General features: G+C 37.7%; 1 protein-coding gene across 1 annotated transcript in view; it reads left to right on the top strand.

The window, feature by feature from the left end:
• The window catches only part of CCDC148 (coiled-coil domain containing 148), a 231,019-nt gene that overhangs the window by 172,546 nt on the left and 39,353 nt on the right, over positions 1 to 19,120 (top strand). The window contains exon 12 of the mRNA XM_034654599.1: positions 8,592 to 8,710. Within this exon, the coding sequence (XP_034510490.1) occupies positions 8,592 to 8,710 (119 nt within the window). The remainder of the gene's footprint in view (positions 1 to 8,591; positions 8,711 to 19,120) is intronic.

Here is a 19,120-nt window from a genome sequence, read left to right as displayed (position 1 = left end):
AAATGCTCTCATAAGTGACCAAAGTGAACACCACCTAAAAGAGATTCATGTTATTTATTTATGCATATAGAAATCACCTACTTTCAAGCAAATTATAATAAGAGGCATTAACACTATTTTCCCAGACATCCTCCCCTTGGGTCATATCTACTCTCCATTCTTTTCAGTTGTCTTGTACAACTCCCTTGCCCTCTGGCTTCTGGTTGGATTCAGTCAAGACAGAGCACTAGAGATGGGGATGAGAAAGGAGTCTGACATTGGAAGGGTTGTTTCCCCAGCTCCTAGCCCTGCAGAGCTGTGATGACCAGCTGTGTCCTCCACCGAAGTTCTCAGCTCCTGTCAGGTGGCCCTCCTCACACAACTTTCTCTGACTCTGGTCAATGGCTGATAAAGCAGCTTAGCTATTGCATGATGTCTTATGATTGCCCTGAATTCCAGCCCTCCTTTGTCGATTGTCCCCTTATTATATTCTTCTTGATTTATTCTAATTTTGAGCATGCCATCTGTTTCCTATTAAGAATCATTAAAATAGAAAATTAGTAAGAGAATGTAAGACAAAAAATTAAGAGGATGGGAATATAGTTATGTCAGCAAACCAAGACTAAAAAGGGGTGCTGTAATTGAACATGGTTAAAGTTAAAAGGAAGCATTTAGATCTTATTTGCTAATAATAGACAACATCCTAGCACATCAGGAGCTGACAGCATGTACCGGGGGGAGGGAAGCAAACCACCCAGTGGATAGAATTTTTAGTAGAACTGCTTTACAGAAGAATCTAAATCAATCCTCATATGATATTGCATCAACCTTTATAAGGCCTATGATACAAAATTAAATCATAGTCCTATGAAACTTTCTCTAGAAAGTAAAAGTGATGCTGCATGCAAGGTGATAAAAAGTGAAAATGTCATATATAGAGGTATACAATGTTCTTGTCATCTGACTTGGTATAGAAACAGAGTTTGGAAACTTCAGGAATGAATAACAGTCATATCCCTTAGATATTCCTTCTAAATATTGATTCTTCTTGGCCAGACTTTCAAAAAACATACTTTTGTAATTGTAAAGTATTTATGTCCATTGTAGATAGTTTGGAAAATACAAAAAAGCACACAAAATACAATAAAAGTGGGGTGCCTGGGTGGCTCAGTCGTTAAGCATCTGTCTTCGGCTCAGGGCGTGATCCCGGAGTTCTGGGATCGAGCCCCATGTCAGGCTCTTCCACTGGGAGCCTGCTTCTTCCTCTCCCACTCCCCCTGCTTGTGTTCCGTCTCTCGCTGGCTGCCTCTCTCTCTGTCAAATAAATAAATAATAAAAATCTTAAAAAAAAATACAATAAAAGTCACCCCAATTCCTAAACCAGTACCAAAAGAAAATTGTTGACAGTGTCCTTAGATTCCTTTTTCTATGTGCATGGGAAATTTAACTTAACTAGAATCATACTGCATATATTATTTTTAACCTAGTTCTAAAAATTCATCAATGCATCTTGTATATTTTCCCCTGTTTTTCCACTACATAATTTTTAGTGTTTACATAGTGCTTCACTATGTGAAATATTGCATTTAACCAATTTCTTATTTTGGAATGTTAAATTATTTCCAACCTTTCAACATTTTAAGGCTGTAGTGGACATACTGATACCTTAATCTTTGCATATGTCCCTGATTATTAATTCTTAAACTTTGTTTCTTAATCCTTGAGGCTTTTACCAGTGATTTTCTTATTTATTCTTCAGAAAGAGTATGACAATCTACCCTCTTACCAGTGGTGGATGTACTTGTTTATCAGGTTGGAGATTGGTGGCAAAAATGTTCAAGTTTAGGATACTGATAAGTAGCTGAAATACAAATAGTCTGAATTGTGGACTGAAATGAGATCTATCCAAATAACCAGGCAGGATGTTTGCAAATTTGACTTTCTATTTTGATTTCTTACCCATATAGAGAGTGTTCAAATATTTGCATAAACAATGACATGCAAAGTTATTCTTCTGGGGCCAAATTTTTATTCAGAAGCTTCACCAGGTCCTGGGTTGAAGCCCACAGAACTCTCTATACCATTAAGTATAGAAGAGATAATGTTGGCTGAAAGGTTTTGAGGATAGAGGTGACAAAGTGTCCATCTTTAGAAGAAAAACAAATCATTAATCTGACTCTCATAGACAATCTGACTTGAGAAATACCATGCCCCCAGACTCTTTTGAGATTAAATGCACTTCCACCCCACACTTGACTTAGTGGAGTGGACCACTGATTGTCATCTATTGTTATTGTCCACTTGGATGCTTTATTAGTTTTGTATTTATATAAGTTGAAATAAGAAAAGTACTGTGTGCAATGTTGCTTTTCCATATTGTTTTTCACTGGATTCATTTAACAAAGATATATCATGTATTTATCATTTGCAAGATGCAATACTAGATACAAATAAATATTACAGTGTACGGCATGTTCCTTACCTTTCCGAAATTCACACAAATGTGTGAAAGATTATATGATGAACTATAGATGCTCATCAAATTGGTTGTAGGGAAGGAATAGTCATACTTCAATTGGTGATGATTTTATGGGATCCTGGCTGATCTAAATGGAGCAAATGGAAAAATTTTTAAGTAAAAAAATAACCCACTACTTTTTTTTAAGAGGTCCTGCTGCTTTTACATGTAACAATATCACAACTCTGTGAGGGTACATATTCCAGACCAAAAGTAGAAAAGAGATCTGTAAGATGCAAAGAATTAGCTAAGTAAATGAGAATCTAGAAAATGGACTAAAAAGTCCATTATCTCAATGGCTTATGAGTAGTGGAACTGGATGTTTAGAACTTCCTATTTCATATATTTTATGTATCTAGTTAAGAATTATGACCTCCTTCTGAATAAGTCACTAGAGCCTTTAAAATAATGACCTGGGGGCAAGTTATAGAAGTTTATTTGTTCGAAGATTCAACATCACACAGATTGCTTGAAATCAAAAACCAAACTGTCTTCCTTCTATAATGCCTTAGTCCTAACTTTTTGCTTTCTATGTGTAAATAAGAAATTCTTATTTCATGGCTGAATTATAATAATTCTTGGACAGAAGGAGTGAAAAAATATAATTTAATGGTGTCTAGTATTAGTCTAAGTTTTCTAGAATTAAACTTTGAGGTACTCTAATGCTGTAAGCATTGTTTCCTAATAGAGTTTTTAATAGGAAACATATTGTTTGGAAGATTAGAAAGGTAAGATGGGATATAAAAATGATCTCAAACTCTTTGAAAAGTTAGCATAGCATTATTTTACAGGATAGTTTCATTGGTTTATTTACACTTTTACTGGCTTAACTTCACCAAAATGAGCAAACTGTAGGACTATGAAAGGGGAACATCCAATATGAATCTGAGATAATAAGAGGAGATGGGGGGGGAGAGGGGATGAAGGCCTGTTTTGTTTTTCAGAAAAGCAAGCTTTTTCTAGAAACCTCATCTGTGAAAGTCAAGGGAGAAGCTTTAAATTCAACTCTTATCACTTGATCTTACTTTCTGATTTTCCTGTCATTGGAATGTTATAAGGATCACTCAAAAAATAAAAAACAGGATGTTTGAAATCTGTGTCTCAAGAAACATTCCAAAGGGCTAGCTAAATATCCTTGGCCTTAACTTTAGTTTGACACACACTTCAGGCTCCTATTAATTGTCAAAAAGCGAATGGAACTGTCCTTAGGGAAGTGCTTAGTTCAGACTTCACCATCCTGCAGATAAAACTGCTGGCTTTGTTCCCATCCACAACTTTGTTATTCTTGGACCAGCGACCAGAAAGAAGTTTCTACTCACCTAATGATGATCAGTTAAGCCCTGTGTCAGACATGATACAAGGTACTACAATACAAAGGTGAATAAAGCAGACCAGTATGGAAAGTGCTATGCTAAAGATACGTAAATAGTGCCTTAGAAGGTACACCTATGTCTGGAGGAGAGGGAGAAGGAAGAAGGCTGAGAAAGCAGAGCTAAAACTGTGTCTTAAAGAATGGACAGGAGGGATTTAACAGGCTACAGGCAGGAAGGACCATGCCAGGTATGAAGTAAATGCCTAAATATATTGGTAACAATGCAGTGGCAGGGCCTTATGAAAAAGAATCAGGTAACTCAAGGCAGGACAGAATGGAGACTAATAAACCTTCACCAAGGGTCATTGGTGTGCCCAGGATGGAGCTAAGATTTTTTCCTGGAGGGTTCAGAGGATGATTCAAGGAGGAGATGGCATTTGTTCTGGTAAGGGTAGAATAAAACTGATAGGTGGAAGAGGGAAAGGATGTCATTCTAGTTAAGAAACTTTGCAAAAGGCAGATAGGAATGAACGTACAGGGGCGCCTGGGTGGCACAGCGGTTAAGCGTTTGCCTTCGGCTCAGGGCGTGATCCCGGCGTTATGGGATCGAGCCCCACATCAGGCTCTTCCGCTATGAGCCTGCTTCTTCCTCTCCCACTCCCCCTGCTTGTGTTCCCTCTCTCGATGGCTGTCTCTATCTCTGTCGAATAAATAAATAAAATCTTTAAAAAAAAAAAAGGAATGAAAGTACATGGCCATCTTCTTCTATTTATGCTCTCACCCTAGAGATCTCATCTAGTCCTATGGCACCAAATGCCATTTTAAGTGGATATTTCCTTAATTTAGATCTCCAGCCCCGAATTGACCCTTGAGCCACCCATCTGTACCCTCCATATGTTTATTTGGAATCTTCACTTCAAGGTCTTATGGCCATGACAACTGTTTAATGTTCAATACTGAGCTCCTGATTGTCTTTCTTTCCCAAACCTGTTATTCTTCCAGTCTTCCATCTCAGTTATGGTACCATCATTCAACCAGTTGCTCTAGCAAAAATCTAGGAATCATCCTTGATTCCTTTTTTCTTCAACCTTCATATCCAATCCCTCAGTGAGCAGTCTGGCTCCACTGAAAAGTCATCTCAAATCTGAACACTTCACTTCATTTCCTGGTCCAAGTGATCATTTTTGCCTTATTCTTCTATCTGGTCTCCTTGTTTCTCCTTTGCTCCTCTACTATCCTTTCTTCACCCAATATCCAGAACTACCTTTTAAAAAGGTAAGTCAGATCATGTCACTCCCTGCTTTACATTCTTCAATAGCTTTTCCATGTTTCCAGACCTTAAATCCTCGCCTAATTACTTAGCCCCAGGTAGCTTCTCGATTTCACCTCCATTCTTAACTCACACCACATGCTGCCGTTGCACTGGCTTCTTCCCAGTCCTGAAGATGCACAAGGTCTTTCCTACTCAATGCTGTTGCACCTAGAGCTCCCACTTCTGCAGTGATCACCCTCCATCTCTTCCCATAGTTGTCTCACAATCATCTTTCAAGTTTTGGTTCAAATGCCATTACAAAAATATGCCTTCTAATAAAAATTCTACCCAAATTTTTCTAAATCATTACTATAATTATTTCCTTCTTAGAACTTCACATGTAATATTCTGTTCATTCATTTATGTGTTTATTCTCTTTCTCTCTCTCTCTTTCTAGAAATCCCAGCTCTATGATGCAGAGGTTTTATTTCTCTTTAAGTATCATATCTCAAGTACACAGCACAGCATCTGGCTTAAAGCATGTGTCAATAAATATTTGTTGAACAAATGAGTGCCAAAGTCAGTAATATCTTAAGACTTTAGATAAGGGTTGACAGAATTAAATACACGAGATATTATATAAAATAAGGATTGAAAAGGATCATTTAGTTTGCTCATTTGGATGTCACTGGAAAGACTAGTGAATATGGAAGAAGGCAGATGTAGGAATGTCATGGGTGAGGAGTAAAACAGGATATGTGAAATTGAAGAACAGCAAGTATTCTAAGATGCTTGACTGAAAAGGGAACAATGAAGGGACAGTCTTGGGGATCTAAAGAAAGTTATTTTAAATTTTGTAAATTAGTGAGATTTTTACATATTTCCATGTGAGGAAAAGGAAGCAGCACAGACCAAGAGATTGAAGGTATAAGGGGAAGAGAGGTAGATGATGGATAGGTATATACTGTGGTCTAGACCCTTTAGTTGATGTTGGAAGTGCCAAAATGAATAAACCACATTTTCTGAAGTCTAGTGGGGGAGAGAAACAAGCATATTAATTAGCAAAGCCTTGTGATGAGGGCTCTACTAGAAGAATAAAATTATACAATCAGAACACAGAGGATGATAGAAAAAGAAGTGGGTAGTTTCTGGTCATATAATCGATGGCTATAATTGAAGATTTCAGATTGGAACTGAAATGTGCTTGATGATAATAGAATTCTGGGGGAAGAGGTAGCTCCCTGGAATGCAGGAAGTCATAAAACTGTGGTATTAGTAGATTGGAGGGGCATTCAGGCAGATCCTGAAGTTGTAGGAAAGTAGAAAGGGTCTTTTTGGACAAGTCCTGTGTGGCTGTGAGCCACATATCTGAATTCTTGATGAGTATTTGAGAATGACCTGGAAATCCACACAGGCCAGTGATGAGGACTAGAAAGTGATACAGCCAGATACAGTTAACTTCGAAGGAAGAAGGCATTGTATATGAGAGGAATATCATTGTGGTATAAAAGTAGCAGTTAACAAGGAGGAAAATGCCCAGACCATTTCCCAGCTTCCTGGCCCATGGGGCATCAGAAGATAATCATCCTTTACTGAAGAGAACTCCCGTCAAAACAACGATGTAGTGTCTGAAGGTTGAAGAGGTAGAGGATTTTCTGTGTGATGACACACAGGTTTCAGAGGGTCCAGTAGAAAGTCCTGAGAAAGAATAAATTGTGCCCACATAAAAGAGGGAGGGAGAGAGTGAGACAGAGACAAAAAAAGAGAAAGAGAGAGAGAGAGGGAGGGAGAGGCTCACGCTATCGTAATGTCTGAGGAGACCAGAGTGTTGGGAATGGAAATAATTGATCCCGAGATGCCAAAAGCCTCAGGTGTGACTGACTTCTAGAGCCTACAGAGGATGGTGCACCAAATAGTGTCTGCAACCCAAGGACACCAGCAACCTGGGTTTGGTCTGCCTGTAGGCAAGGGATTGTGGACAAAAGAACCACTGACTTCCTCCAAGGCCAACACTGAGCATAAGCGAACATTGGTCTGGTGGACCCCAGAGGAAAATGCTCTTTAATCCAGTATCTGCTCTTTTTTAAAATTTCGTTTTGAAGTAGCTTCATTTTCTCTGATTATGAAAGAAATACATATTTATTGCAAAACATAAGGTAACACGGAAAAGTATAAAACATGAAATAAAGACCACTTCAATCCCAGAGGGAGAGGATGTAATCGTTGTTAACATTGCCATATCTGGCACTGATAGAATGTCCTGGAATTCATCAGTTAGGACTCTGAAACATACCTTGTCAGTGTTTTCTTTCTCTGCCTCTCCTCCCCTCTCTTTCACTCTCCATCTCTCGTGCTGCTACCTCTCTAGCTCCATCTCTGTTCTCCCCAGATTCAAATCTCAGTGATCTCTGGAGTGAAACCGCTGTACCTTGAGCCCATCCAGCTCCTCCTTACTCACTGAGTGGCCATCTCTGTTGTGGCTGCTGGTGTTGTATGTTCTGCAGCAGAGTTGCTGTGGCTGTGGCCATGTTCTTGCGACGCTCCTTTTAGTTCTCCCAGGGGTCAGAGACCATGTTTGCTAGGGGAAGTCCAGAAACCACTTAGCTTTTCATATTCACCTCTCAAAAGAGGGGTGAGGCTAACCTGTTTTCCATGACAGACCTTCTGCTGGCAGTCACTCACTATCATTCACCATTGAGGTACTCTGCTTTCTCCAGCAAGATCCACTCTCGAGTCACACAACATGACAAGCCAGAGTGCTCGAAGGGGCCTCTGTCAAATAAACATGAACTTCAATTGCTCCACCTGTGGAAATAGGAGAACCATGAATAATAGTTTCATCCCCCTTAAAAGCCATATGAGTACTTTCAGTTTTCCCAGTCTGCCTCCATTTCCAGAGAAGGGAAGTAAAACAGGCCTAGTAAGGACAATGCTCTCACCTTTTTGAGCTTGATAAATTTGTCCTTTATCTTACCACATAAGTCAGAGCTACTATAAATCACAACCCTGCTAATTTTTCCTTCTCCTCCTTCCTCCCACCTATCTCCTGCCACTTCCCCAGAAGCATAAAGCTTTCAACATCCTGCTGTCCATTAGCATAAATAAACTCATGCTTTTAAAGCAAAAATAGGTTTAATGCTGTATTTATTAAAGACTGCGTTATCATAAGGGAATAAAAATATTCTTGAGTAACAGGTAGATCAAATACTTTAGAGACAATAACATGCTTCTATTGTGGTTCCCTGAAAGTCAATTATTTTAGCCATAGATTTAAACTTTAGATCTCAGCATAAGTTACATTCCCACTTCAGAAATTGTTAAACCATGCAGTTTCTCAGGACATGTACCTTCATGTTTTCTTTTTTTTTCTGTTGTTAATATACTGTGGGCAGATCTAAGAAATGTAAAAGATAAAGTGCCATTTGAATTTGATATTGGCTATATGAACCAGTGGGTATGTTGTTATAACTTTCTCTTCATTTTGACATATCTGTTTTTAATTTAAATTTTATATATCATTTATAATATAGATAAGAAAATACTGGGCTAAAAAAGAACAGAAGTGGCAAGAAATGGAAATGAGGGATCTTCAGCGTCTGGAAGAACTGAAGAAATTAATGGCTGAACAGTCAGCGAAAGACAGAGAAAGGTAAAAGAAAAATCCTAAATTGCATAGTAATGGAGGTGGTTAGGGTAAATAGTATCAGAGGGAGCATTTTTCTATACTTAATGTGTTCTTACAATATTTATATTCACAAATAGATAAAATGATACTTATAATGTATTTCAGTCTCTCATATTCATACATAAATCTCTAGCTTGCCATTTAGTTCCTTAGATAGCTTCCTAGTTAAAACCCTCACAGATGATTTCACAGTATTTGATTACCCACTGTGTGCATGAAATGATACTGGCTGCTGCTGTGACTTAATATGTTGACCTAGAAGGAGGAAACCATTATTCAGATAAGAAGGGGGACCCATTTACTATGACTATGGCTGGAGAAGACAATGCAAAATTATACTGTGTATGCAATTCATTGTAGTATACTTGGAATGCACCCTATGTAGGAAAACACAGGATTTCTTGGAATGGTGTAATTTTAGAACTGAAAAGCACATTTGAGATCAACTAGCCCAGTGTCCTCATTTTATGAATGAATACCCTGAGAAATTAAAATTACTTTTCCAAATTTACTGTATCAATCAGTGTCAGTGAGGAAACAGAGACAATGCAGTAATTTGAATAGGGGAAGTTTAAGATAAAGAATTACTAATTCTAATATAAAACCTCTATTATATAAAGAGATAGAGAACTTTAAAGAAAATCCCGGGGCTGAAGGAAGGTTCCCATGGAAGAAATGAATATGGAAGTGCACCCCCTTCCCCACCCCCATGGTTAGTTCTCAGACCTCATTGTAGAAGGTATGGTTGTGGCCCACTGCATTGTGGAGAAGTTCTTAGATGGGCTCAACCAGGACTTGTTCATAGTCACTGAGAAAGCAGGAAACACCCTGCCTGAGTGTAGAAGGCCAAAGCTGGAAGTCAACCATTGGGATGCTTGCAAAACTCAGTGGGAATCTGACCATGGGAGTGCCTCTAAAATTTGATGGGAAACTGACCATTGCGTGCGATTGGAACTCCATGGGCACAGGTGCCACTGGGAGTTCGCCACACACACAGCAGGCAGCCGTATGGTAGGAGCAAGAAGGGGTAAACACTAGAATGAGGAAAGAAAGTCCCTTCCTCCTTCAGCATCTTTCCAGAATCCCTTTCTGACATAGCTTAACATTGTGCCAGACAATAAATTCGTACTAGCATAGTTACCTAGTTTAGGTAGCTTCTGAGTAGTTTTTCACAAGAGATAAATTAAGAATAGCTCTTTTGTTTCATAACAGAAGTCACAATAAGCTTACTGTTAGTCAATGTAGAAAACTTGCCTGGAACTCTGTACTTTCTGCTCAATTTTACTGTGAACCTAAAACTGTTCTAAAAATAAAGTCTATTTAAAAATTACCCCTTAGGGGTGCTGGGTGGCTCAGTCAATTGAGCCTCCAACTCTCGGTTTTGGCTCAGGTCCTGATCTCATGGTTTGTGAGATCTAGCCCCAAGTTGGGATCTGCACTCAGCAGGAATCTGATACGCTCTCTCCCTCTGACCCTTCCCCACTGTCTCTCTCTAAATAAATTAACAAACAAATAAATAAATCTTGAGAAAAATAAATACAAAATAAAAATTACCCCTTAGACTTATACATAACCTTGAAGGACATAACCATTTTATACAATGAGGTTCACTTGTATCTAGGAAGCTTCCTTTGTGAAGCATGGGACAGTTATCTCAAACTCCAGTCACCAACCTTGCAGAGTAAATCTGGAGTTCCACATAGATGCCAGGCAATTCCTAAGGATTTTCTGGATGAAATTTACATCATTTTCTAGGTATCTCAGGATTTTAGAGTTCAGTTTAATCTATTATGGAGAAAACAGAACACACCAAAGCCAAGGATCTAGGCTAAGAGGTGAAACAGCCAATGAGAAACCAGCCAAATAAGCGCAAACCGAGATAAAGTGGATACCAGCAGATAGGTCATGCCATGGGTCAGAGGCAAAAATCCCCCTAAACAGCAAGACAATGGTGGAGGTCAAAGCCTGGTTGGATAGTCTGAAGCTGTGCTGGGGAAACGAGAGAGAGCCATAGGAATTAAAGGGGGTGGGAAAAACAGAACAGATGTGAGGTCCCAGCATCTAGCAGACATGCTTCTAATAGAATCTCCCCCTCATAGCCAGGGAGTTTCTTTGATTACAGAGCCATTTTGGTCTTTTGCTTCCTGTTCCAATAATTATCAAGATTAGCTGACTCAGAACTCCAGTTGAAAAGAAGAAAAGGAAAATCAGATTAATCTGCATTACATAACAGGAAAAAATAGGCATATCACACATAGCAAAAAGAGTACTAAGGACTAGGAACTAGGGGACCAGGGTTTTAGTCTTAAATCTTCTTGAAATAGTATATGACTTTGCCAAAACCATTCATTTAACCTCTATGAGGCTCTGCTTTGTTCTTCGTAAAATTGAACTGGATAGCTTCTGAAGGCTAAGTGAGCTATCAACTTTTAGGGGTCTATGATCTGTATGTTCAACTCATGTGAAACGTTGCAGATTTGGATAGTTATGAGTCCAGTACTTGCATGTCAATGGGAAATCAGTGAGGAAGATCATTAAAATATCAGGATAATATAATACATCAAAAAATAGTTCCCAGAAAATTTTGGATAATGTTGTGGATGAAAGCATTGCCCTTATTCTGTGACTTAGGAAGATGGAGTTCAACATGTAAAAACTGCTAGCAGCTTTTGCTTCTGGCAAGGACCAGAAGTTGTGTTCTTTTATAACCACCCTGACACTAAGAAATTTGGCTGATTGCTTTTTCTCTACTACTGAAATACAGTTCGCAAATCTCATGTTTAATTTTTTAACTGGAGGCACATTTTTTTCATATCAGAATAAAAGCTTGAAACAGTTTCCAGATCTGTTAAAAACACATACACATGGCCTTGAGCGTTTAAAAATTTCTGTTATTTTCTTCTTCTATTTTTTTAATTCTAAGTTTCTTGAAAACAAAATTCATAAGTTAGCAGATATATTAGGTCAAATTATAAGAAAATTCCATTTCTGCAGGTCAAAAATGGTTAAGTATTGGCAATTTCATGTGGTTCAACATAAAAAGATATAGCAATTCATTTTATTTATTAGTTATGTTTTCCTTCTCAGTTATCTGTATTTCACCCTCATTTTTAAATTTTTTTATTTAAATTTAGTTTAATTAACATATAGTGTATTATTGGTTTCAGAGGTAGAATTTAGTGATTCATCCGTTGCATATAACACCCAGTGCTCATTCTCATTCCATCAAGTGCCCTCCTTAATGCCCATCACCCAGTTACCCCATCCTCCCACCTACTTCCTCTCCAGCAACCCTCAGTTTGTGTCCTATAGTTAAGAGTTATTTTATTTTATTGAAATTGCCTTTGCCAAAGTTTTCACTAAACTCCTAATTTCCTAAGCCCTATTCTCTTTCTGAACATGCCAGAGAAGTTAAGAGGGAAGGTTCTTTAATCAGGTTGTCGACATTAGAATCCTGGCTCTATTCTTTATAGCTATGTGACTTTTGGGTAAGTTATTCAACTTCCCTGTACTTAAATTTCTTTGTCTGTACAATAAAGACATATCTAGTGTCTACTTCATATGAGAGTTACGAGGATTAAAGGGTATTAAATGTAACACACATTAAATATAAGTGAATATTATCAATTGAATTTTTAAAATATAAGATACGTTCTAACAATATTTCTTCAAAATATTTAAGCATTTTAATATTTTAGATAAAACATGTGATAATGAGGATATTTTTATTAAAAATAAAACATGAGGTTAATGCAAAAGTGTCCCTTGATCACTACTCTTACACAAAGTCCTTTCTGTTATCAGTTGTCTATTGATACATATGCATACATACTATCTCTATGTACCTATACAAAAAAAATACCACAATACATTTTATAATATAATACTGTTGTATTAGCTCCAGCTGCCATAACAAAGTACCATAGACTGGTGCCTTAAACAATAGAAATTTATTTTCTCATAGTTCTGGAGACTAGAAGTCCAAGATCAAGGTGCCAGCATGGTGAGTTTCTGAGTAGAACTCTTTCTGGCTTATAGACAAATGCTTTCTTGCTTTGTGCCTATAGGTGGGGAGAGATACAGTAGCTCTTTGGTGTCCCTTCTTATAAGGACACTAATCCCATACTGAGGACTGACCCTCATGACCTCATATAAATTTAATTATTTCCCAAAGGCCTCATCTCCAAACACCATCACATTGAGGGTTAGGACATCAACATATGAATTTGAGAGGGACATGTTCAGTTTATAGCAACGATTTGTGTTTAAAAAAGCATTTATGTATCGACAGATTACCTATTTCCTGTTAACTACTATTTATTGGTTACTGCTAGCAGATAAGGTTTTTGTGCCAATTAGAAAAGGTGCTCAGTTCTGATGGCAAAGTGCATAGATTCCCTACCTGAATAGACAAATTAGGAAAAGACCCCCTTCTGAACCATGGCAGCTTGACAAGCAGTGACAAAGCTGGATGTCATTCCCTGTTTATACTCCTAGGCCAGCATCACCTTTGCAAAGCACAAACTTCAAAATGATACATGCACCCCTGCAAATAGATGTACCTAATTCTTTTTAAATAGTATGTATTATCCACATAATTTTATTCTTAAATTTTATTCCATAATTTTATTCTAAAATTTAGCCATCTGGAATTTATTTCCAAGAATGATATGAGCTAAGTGTCTGACTTTCATTTTTTGGTCTAAATTGATAGCCAACTCTCTCAACACCAATTATTTAATGATTCATCCTAACCCACTGAGTTGAAATGCCACCTTTATTATATATTATACTTCTAATTATATTTTCATATCCATATGGACTCTTGATTAGATTAAATAAAAACTGATCTATATTTATATTTCTGCATCGATACTGTGCTGTTTTCATTAATCTGTTTTGCTATCTGATAGAGCAAGTGTTCGCTCATTAGTCTTTTCAAAAATATCTTATTCTTATGTCAAATTTCATTTTAAAAAATCCTGTTGATTGTTTGCATTGAAATTTTGTTACAGAATGCTGACATACATGCCAAATTTAATCTCCAGTCTAGGATCATCCTTCTGGAAAAGCTCTCCAGTTCAAGTCTTCTCTCAGTTGCAGCAAAAAATTTCATAGTATTTTTTTTTTTTTGGTGAAGGCTTGGAAATTATTTTGGAATAAGTAGAAAATGATGACCAAGAAGCTGATTCTAAATTTTCTTTAGTAGCTGTGTGAGGAAAAATGTATGACTAGGAAGTGGCAGTGGGGATACAGAGGTGACAAATATTCATCAAGTATTTAGATTCGGTGAAATATGATGACTTGTTTCCTTGGGAGTGGAGTTTGAGGAAAGACAGAGAAGGAAGCATGGTCCTGAATATTATTGAGCTATTTCTATCCTCTTAGCTTAAAAGCTTTAGTTCGTTTTCAATCTCTTTTATTTTCTAATTTATTTGGCTATAATTTCCCTTTTTTTTTCTGTGTATCTTTGGCTGCATTCTACAAGTTTTGAAATCGGGTTTCATTATCTGATTTCTAAATAGTTTACATTTCATTTTTGGTGTCCTAACAATAAATTTGGTTGATATTGGGGTGTTTGCCAAAGGCAGGGTTACTAATAGTTTTCAATTTTTTCTAGTTGTCTACATTCCACATCTTTCCATAACAACGTGCAAAAATTTAAAATGCTTTATGGGAATCTACTGACCCTGCTACTTTTAATATAAAAAAAACCCTCTTTATTGAAGAACAGCTTACATATTATGAGCTCCCTTGTTTTCAGTATACAATTCAGTGATTTTTAGTAAATTTGTATAGTTGTACAACCATTGCTATAGTCTAGTTTTATATCATGATGTAAAAGTGAGAAAGATCTCTCATGCCCATTTCCATTAATTCCCGATCCTACTCCCAGCCCCAAATGACCACTAATCTCTTTCTGTCTCAATAGATTTGCCTTTTCTGGACATTTTATATAAATGTAATGCATCTGGGTTCTTAGCATAATGTTTCTGAGGCTCATCCATGTTATAGCATGTATTGGATTTTTTTTTCCTTTTTATTGCCAGATAGTATTACATTTCAGCATTACTTTTTTAATCTGTTTTGCTAGGGCAATTATATTTTTTCCTGTTGGTGAGAGATTAATGTATGCAGGATGACTAACCAAGCAGGGTTCAAAATTTATATAAAAGTATGATATTAATTCCATAAAAGACTTTAATTTTTACTGAGGTCAAATATTTACTCACACCATTCCCAAATGTGTGAAGAATAATAACTGATCTCAACTTCTTTATGAGACCCCTTCCTGCAGGGTAGTGAAGAAAGATGAAAACTTTTCAATTAAAAGTATCTCAAGCACTTTCATTTCAAAATGATCTCATTTTGGATTATCTCTATCCGTTTAGGGGGGTAAAATACCAACTCCAGTCTCTGCTGGAGGTCAGGCAACCTCCTTCAATGGAAGGATGGAATGACTGGTTAGCCTATAGATCTGACACCCTTCAGGGTCCTCATTCCCCTATGCAATTTCATCTCATCCTTCTATCTCCCCAGGGGACAAAGCAGTACTATCCAATAGAAATAATATGCACATCACACCTATAATTTAAAATTTTCTCCTAACCACACTTAAAGCTGTAAAAAGTGACAGGTGGAATTGGCTTTTTGAAGATGTATTTATTTTAGGGAGAGAGAGCAAGAGAGTGCATGAGCGAGCATGGAGAGAGGCAGAAGGAGAGGGAGAATCTTTTTTTTTTTTTTTTTTTTTTTTTTAAAGGAAGCAGGGTATCGTTTTCTTTTTTTTTTTTTTTTTTTAAGATTTTATTTATTTATTTGACAGAGATAGAGACAGCCAGAGAGAGAAGGAACACAAGCAGGGGGAGTGGGAGAGGAAGAAGCAGGCTCATAGCAGAGGAGCCTGATGTGGGACTCGATCCCATAACGCCAGGATCACGCCCTGAGCCGAAGGCAGATGCCTAACCGCTGTGCCACCCAGGCGCCCCAGGAGAGGGAGAATCTTAAGCAAGCTCCACACCTAGCAGCACAGAGCTCGAAGTGGGGTGTGATCTCACAATCCTGAGATCATGACCTGAGCTGAAATCAAGAGCCAGACACTTAACCGACTGAGCCACCCCAGGCACCCCTAAGATTTTAAAGTAATCTCTACCCAAGGTGGGGCTCGAACTCAAAACCCTGAGATTAAGACTTGAATGCTCTTTTGACTGAGCCAGCCGGGTGCCCCTTTACAGAGCATTCTTTATGTTAGATATGCACAGGGAGGAGTAGAAAGCATCATTGCTCCCCATTACCATTGAAAGTTGCAGAGTAAATAAGCAGAAATCAAATCATCCTTCCATGCACGGCCCTCTCTCCTCTTGTCATTATGACATTTTGTAAATGCTTGTTAAAATATTCAGTCTCTGACTTCTCTGAAGTTCACCTCTCTGAAGTGCAGCTAAGGTATACTCTCCTTCTTCTGTTTTTGCCAATTATTATCTTTACAAGGATGGATGTAAATGTGACATTTCACTTATTTATATTCATTGTTATTCCTTGTAATTTAATAAAAAGCCTGCCTTTCCCACTTACCTCCTTTGTAACAACTTTAACATATTTAAATTTTTAGCTATATGGTCTGGAGGGTAATTTAAAGATTTCTAAAGCAGACTTTCTTGGCTAAGTAGCTCCTCTGCATAACATTTCTTAACCAGAAGACTGAATGAAGCTGGCATGACCAACAGATGGAAGGTAAAGATAGAAGAACTTGATTGGTCAATGATAATGTGATACTAGAGCACTGGCTGCATTCTTTGCTACAACAGAATCACCTGGGGAGCTTATGAAAGTCCTGATGCCCAGGCCAAGCCCCAAATCAATTAAATCAGAATCTGCAGCAATGGGATTTTGGTCCCAAGAGTTTTTGAAAATCTTCAGGGGATTCTGAAGTACAGTGAAGTTTGAGGACTAGTATACCAGACTTCTTTTTATACTTTCTGAAGTATGGACCCAAATCTTCTATTGGGTTCTTGAGAAGATCCCACTTTTTGTAGAAGTGCCCCTGAATTTTTTTCTTCTGGTGCTATTCCCTCATTGAAATAGTCCAGGGAAGTCACGGAGGTGAAACTTAATATTCATAGAGGGATTTATCAATATAAGAATCCTCTGCAAGCAAAAATCTTGTATGTTTCTCTCGCAGCAGGTGTGTATGTGTGTGCATACATGTGCATGGGTGTGTGTTTAATGGAGAAAGCAATGCTTTGTGGAGTAACAAACGCTAGTTTTTAGTTATTGTTTCCGAAAGAAGGGAGTTTTTCTATGTTGCGAAACATTGCATATTTGAAGTTTAAGATGGTGTTGACCATTTGGGAAGGAAGAAACTAGAGCCAGCTGCCTTCCTAACACTAAATTGGCTTTGTTAATCTAGTGTGTGTTTTGGGGTGTTTGCCAACAGCAGGGAATTGACAATTATTGTATTTTCTAAGTAGTAAAACCAGATGTTTCTATTTTCCATGTCTTTTCTTAACGATATGCAAAATCCAACATGTTGTATTGGAAGACATTAAGGGCATTTAAAGTGGGTTCACAATCTAATCTGTGATTTTTGAAGAGTATGTTTATTAGGGTGACTTCAACAGAAAATTTACAAACTTTTGTTATGTTTTTGCTTCTCTGCAAGAGATTTCCCAAAATTAGTAGAATGCTCTTGTTCATTAAATCTCTGTCAACCAAAACCCCCATTCCAAGTAGATGTGCCAAACAATGTCGACCAAGGATCACTGTGAGGCATTAAACAAATATAGTTCTAGTAAGACTCTCTGTTTTGTCTTTTAAATGATAGTAGAAAAGTTTCACAAATTAGCATTAATTTAAAAGACTGAAACAGACCCAATGGTAGCCAAATGCCATTTTCCAACCCATAGAGGTAATTTTGTCTAAAAATAATAATACTGAGAACCTGCACATCAGTATAACGTAACTATGACGTGTGTGTGTGTGTGTGTGTATGTGTGCGCGCGCATGTGTGTATTTTCATACATTGGAGCATGAGTACACAGATTATTTGGACTTGATTGTAATAGTACTTGAATGAATCTTAGCTGAGCAAACATAGTTGACAGAGGGAGGCTAAGAAGTTTATGAACAAAGCAATGTACAGTAATTTTAATGTGAAAATAAGCAAGCTTTTGCCAGTGGGCAGACGGAGCACCAGCTGGGCAGAGATGGCTCAGCTAAGGGTCATTGCAGAAGTCTTGGGTGACGATTTATGTCCTGATCATCAAGTCCAGCTTCAGATGTGTGATCCTTACAAACCACAGCAATCAGAGAGAGAGTGCCTTTTGTTTAGTACTTTACGTTGCTTTAATTTACTCTTTATAACTTTGATTTTTTATTTAGAAATCTTTGCTCATTAAAAAGCTACTGGATTTCTACCATATGCCACATTGATCTGCCTGTTACAGTTACCTGTTTAGGCCATAGAATGGAATGTCAGCAGGTATGTGTTTCTTAGAGGGCTGGCAATATTCAGAAACCCCCTATAATAATTTTTTATACAAAATGTGCATTATTGCTTCCCTTTAGTACCCAGCATTATTTGTCCTTCATATATACGTGTCCGTGAAGTGACCACAGATGCTACCCTTTCAGATAGAATAGCTAGATGCTGTGGCCTTCTCAAGAATCACTTATCTCATATTCTCTCCCCCAGGAGCACCGACTTTTATCTTGGTCCATAATTAATGCTACAGATATTTGAAAGTTTCTTATTTGGCATTGGGTTGTTTTGAAACTGCATCACCTTGCTCCCATTCAACATTTGTACCAATATGGAGAGGCAAGTGATTTGCTATGTCTTTTCTGCAGCAAAGGAATGCTGGGTCCTCCGATGCCCCATACAGTATTTGTGAGTGAAGTGGGGGCAAGCACTCTTTAGGTTACTGAGGTTTTTATCACTAACTCCTTAGCTAGGGAGTTTTACTAAGCATTTTCAGGTAATGAAGTACTGACTTATCAGGCATAAACTCTAGAAGGATTTTCTAAAGCTGCAGGGCTAGGTAGGCAGAAACTTAGCAAGCGTGGTGAAATGAAGGATGTATAAAGCCATGGGCTGGGAGAATTGTAATGGTAATGTTCACAAAATACCACCACTGTGGTGGGTACAATATTGCTTCAAGCACTTGTTTATCCTTCCCTCCTTTGCTTAGAACTACTCCTGTAAGGCACGCACACACGCGTGCACACACACACACAGAGCTATCAGATGATATTAAATAGTAATTACTTAGTGAAAGGAACATGTTTACAATCTAGGTTATTTTCTTACTTTATGTATTTTAATATGAGTTTTATAGAGTCATGTAATTTTAGAGCTGGGCGGAATCTTGGAAA

The sequence above is a fragment of the Ailuropoda melanoleuca genome, chromosome 2 (genome assembly GCF_002007445.2).
Source record: "Ailuropoda melanoleuca isolate Jingjing chromosome 2, ASM200744v2, whole genome shotgun sequence".
Classification (NCBI taxonomy): Eukaryota; Metazoa; Chordata; class Mammalia; order Carnivora; family Ursidae; genus Ailuropoda; species Ailuropoda melanoleuca.
Note: the sequence above shows the minus strand (reverse complement) of the source record. Positions and strands in the feature narration are given on the sequence as shown.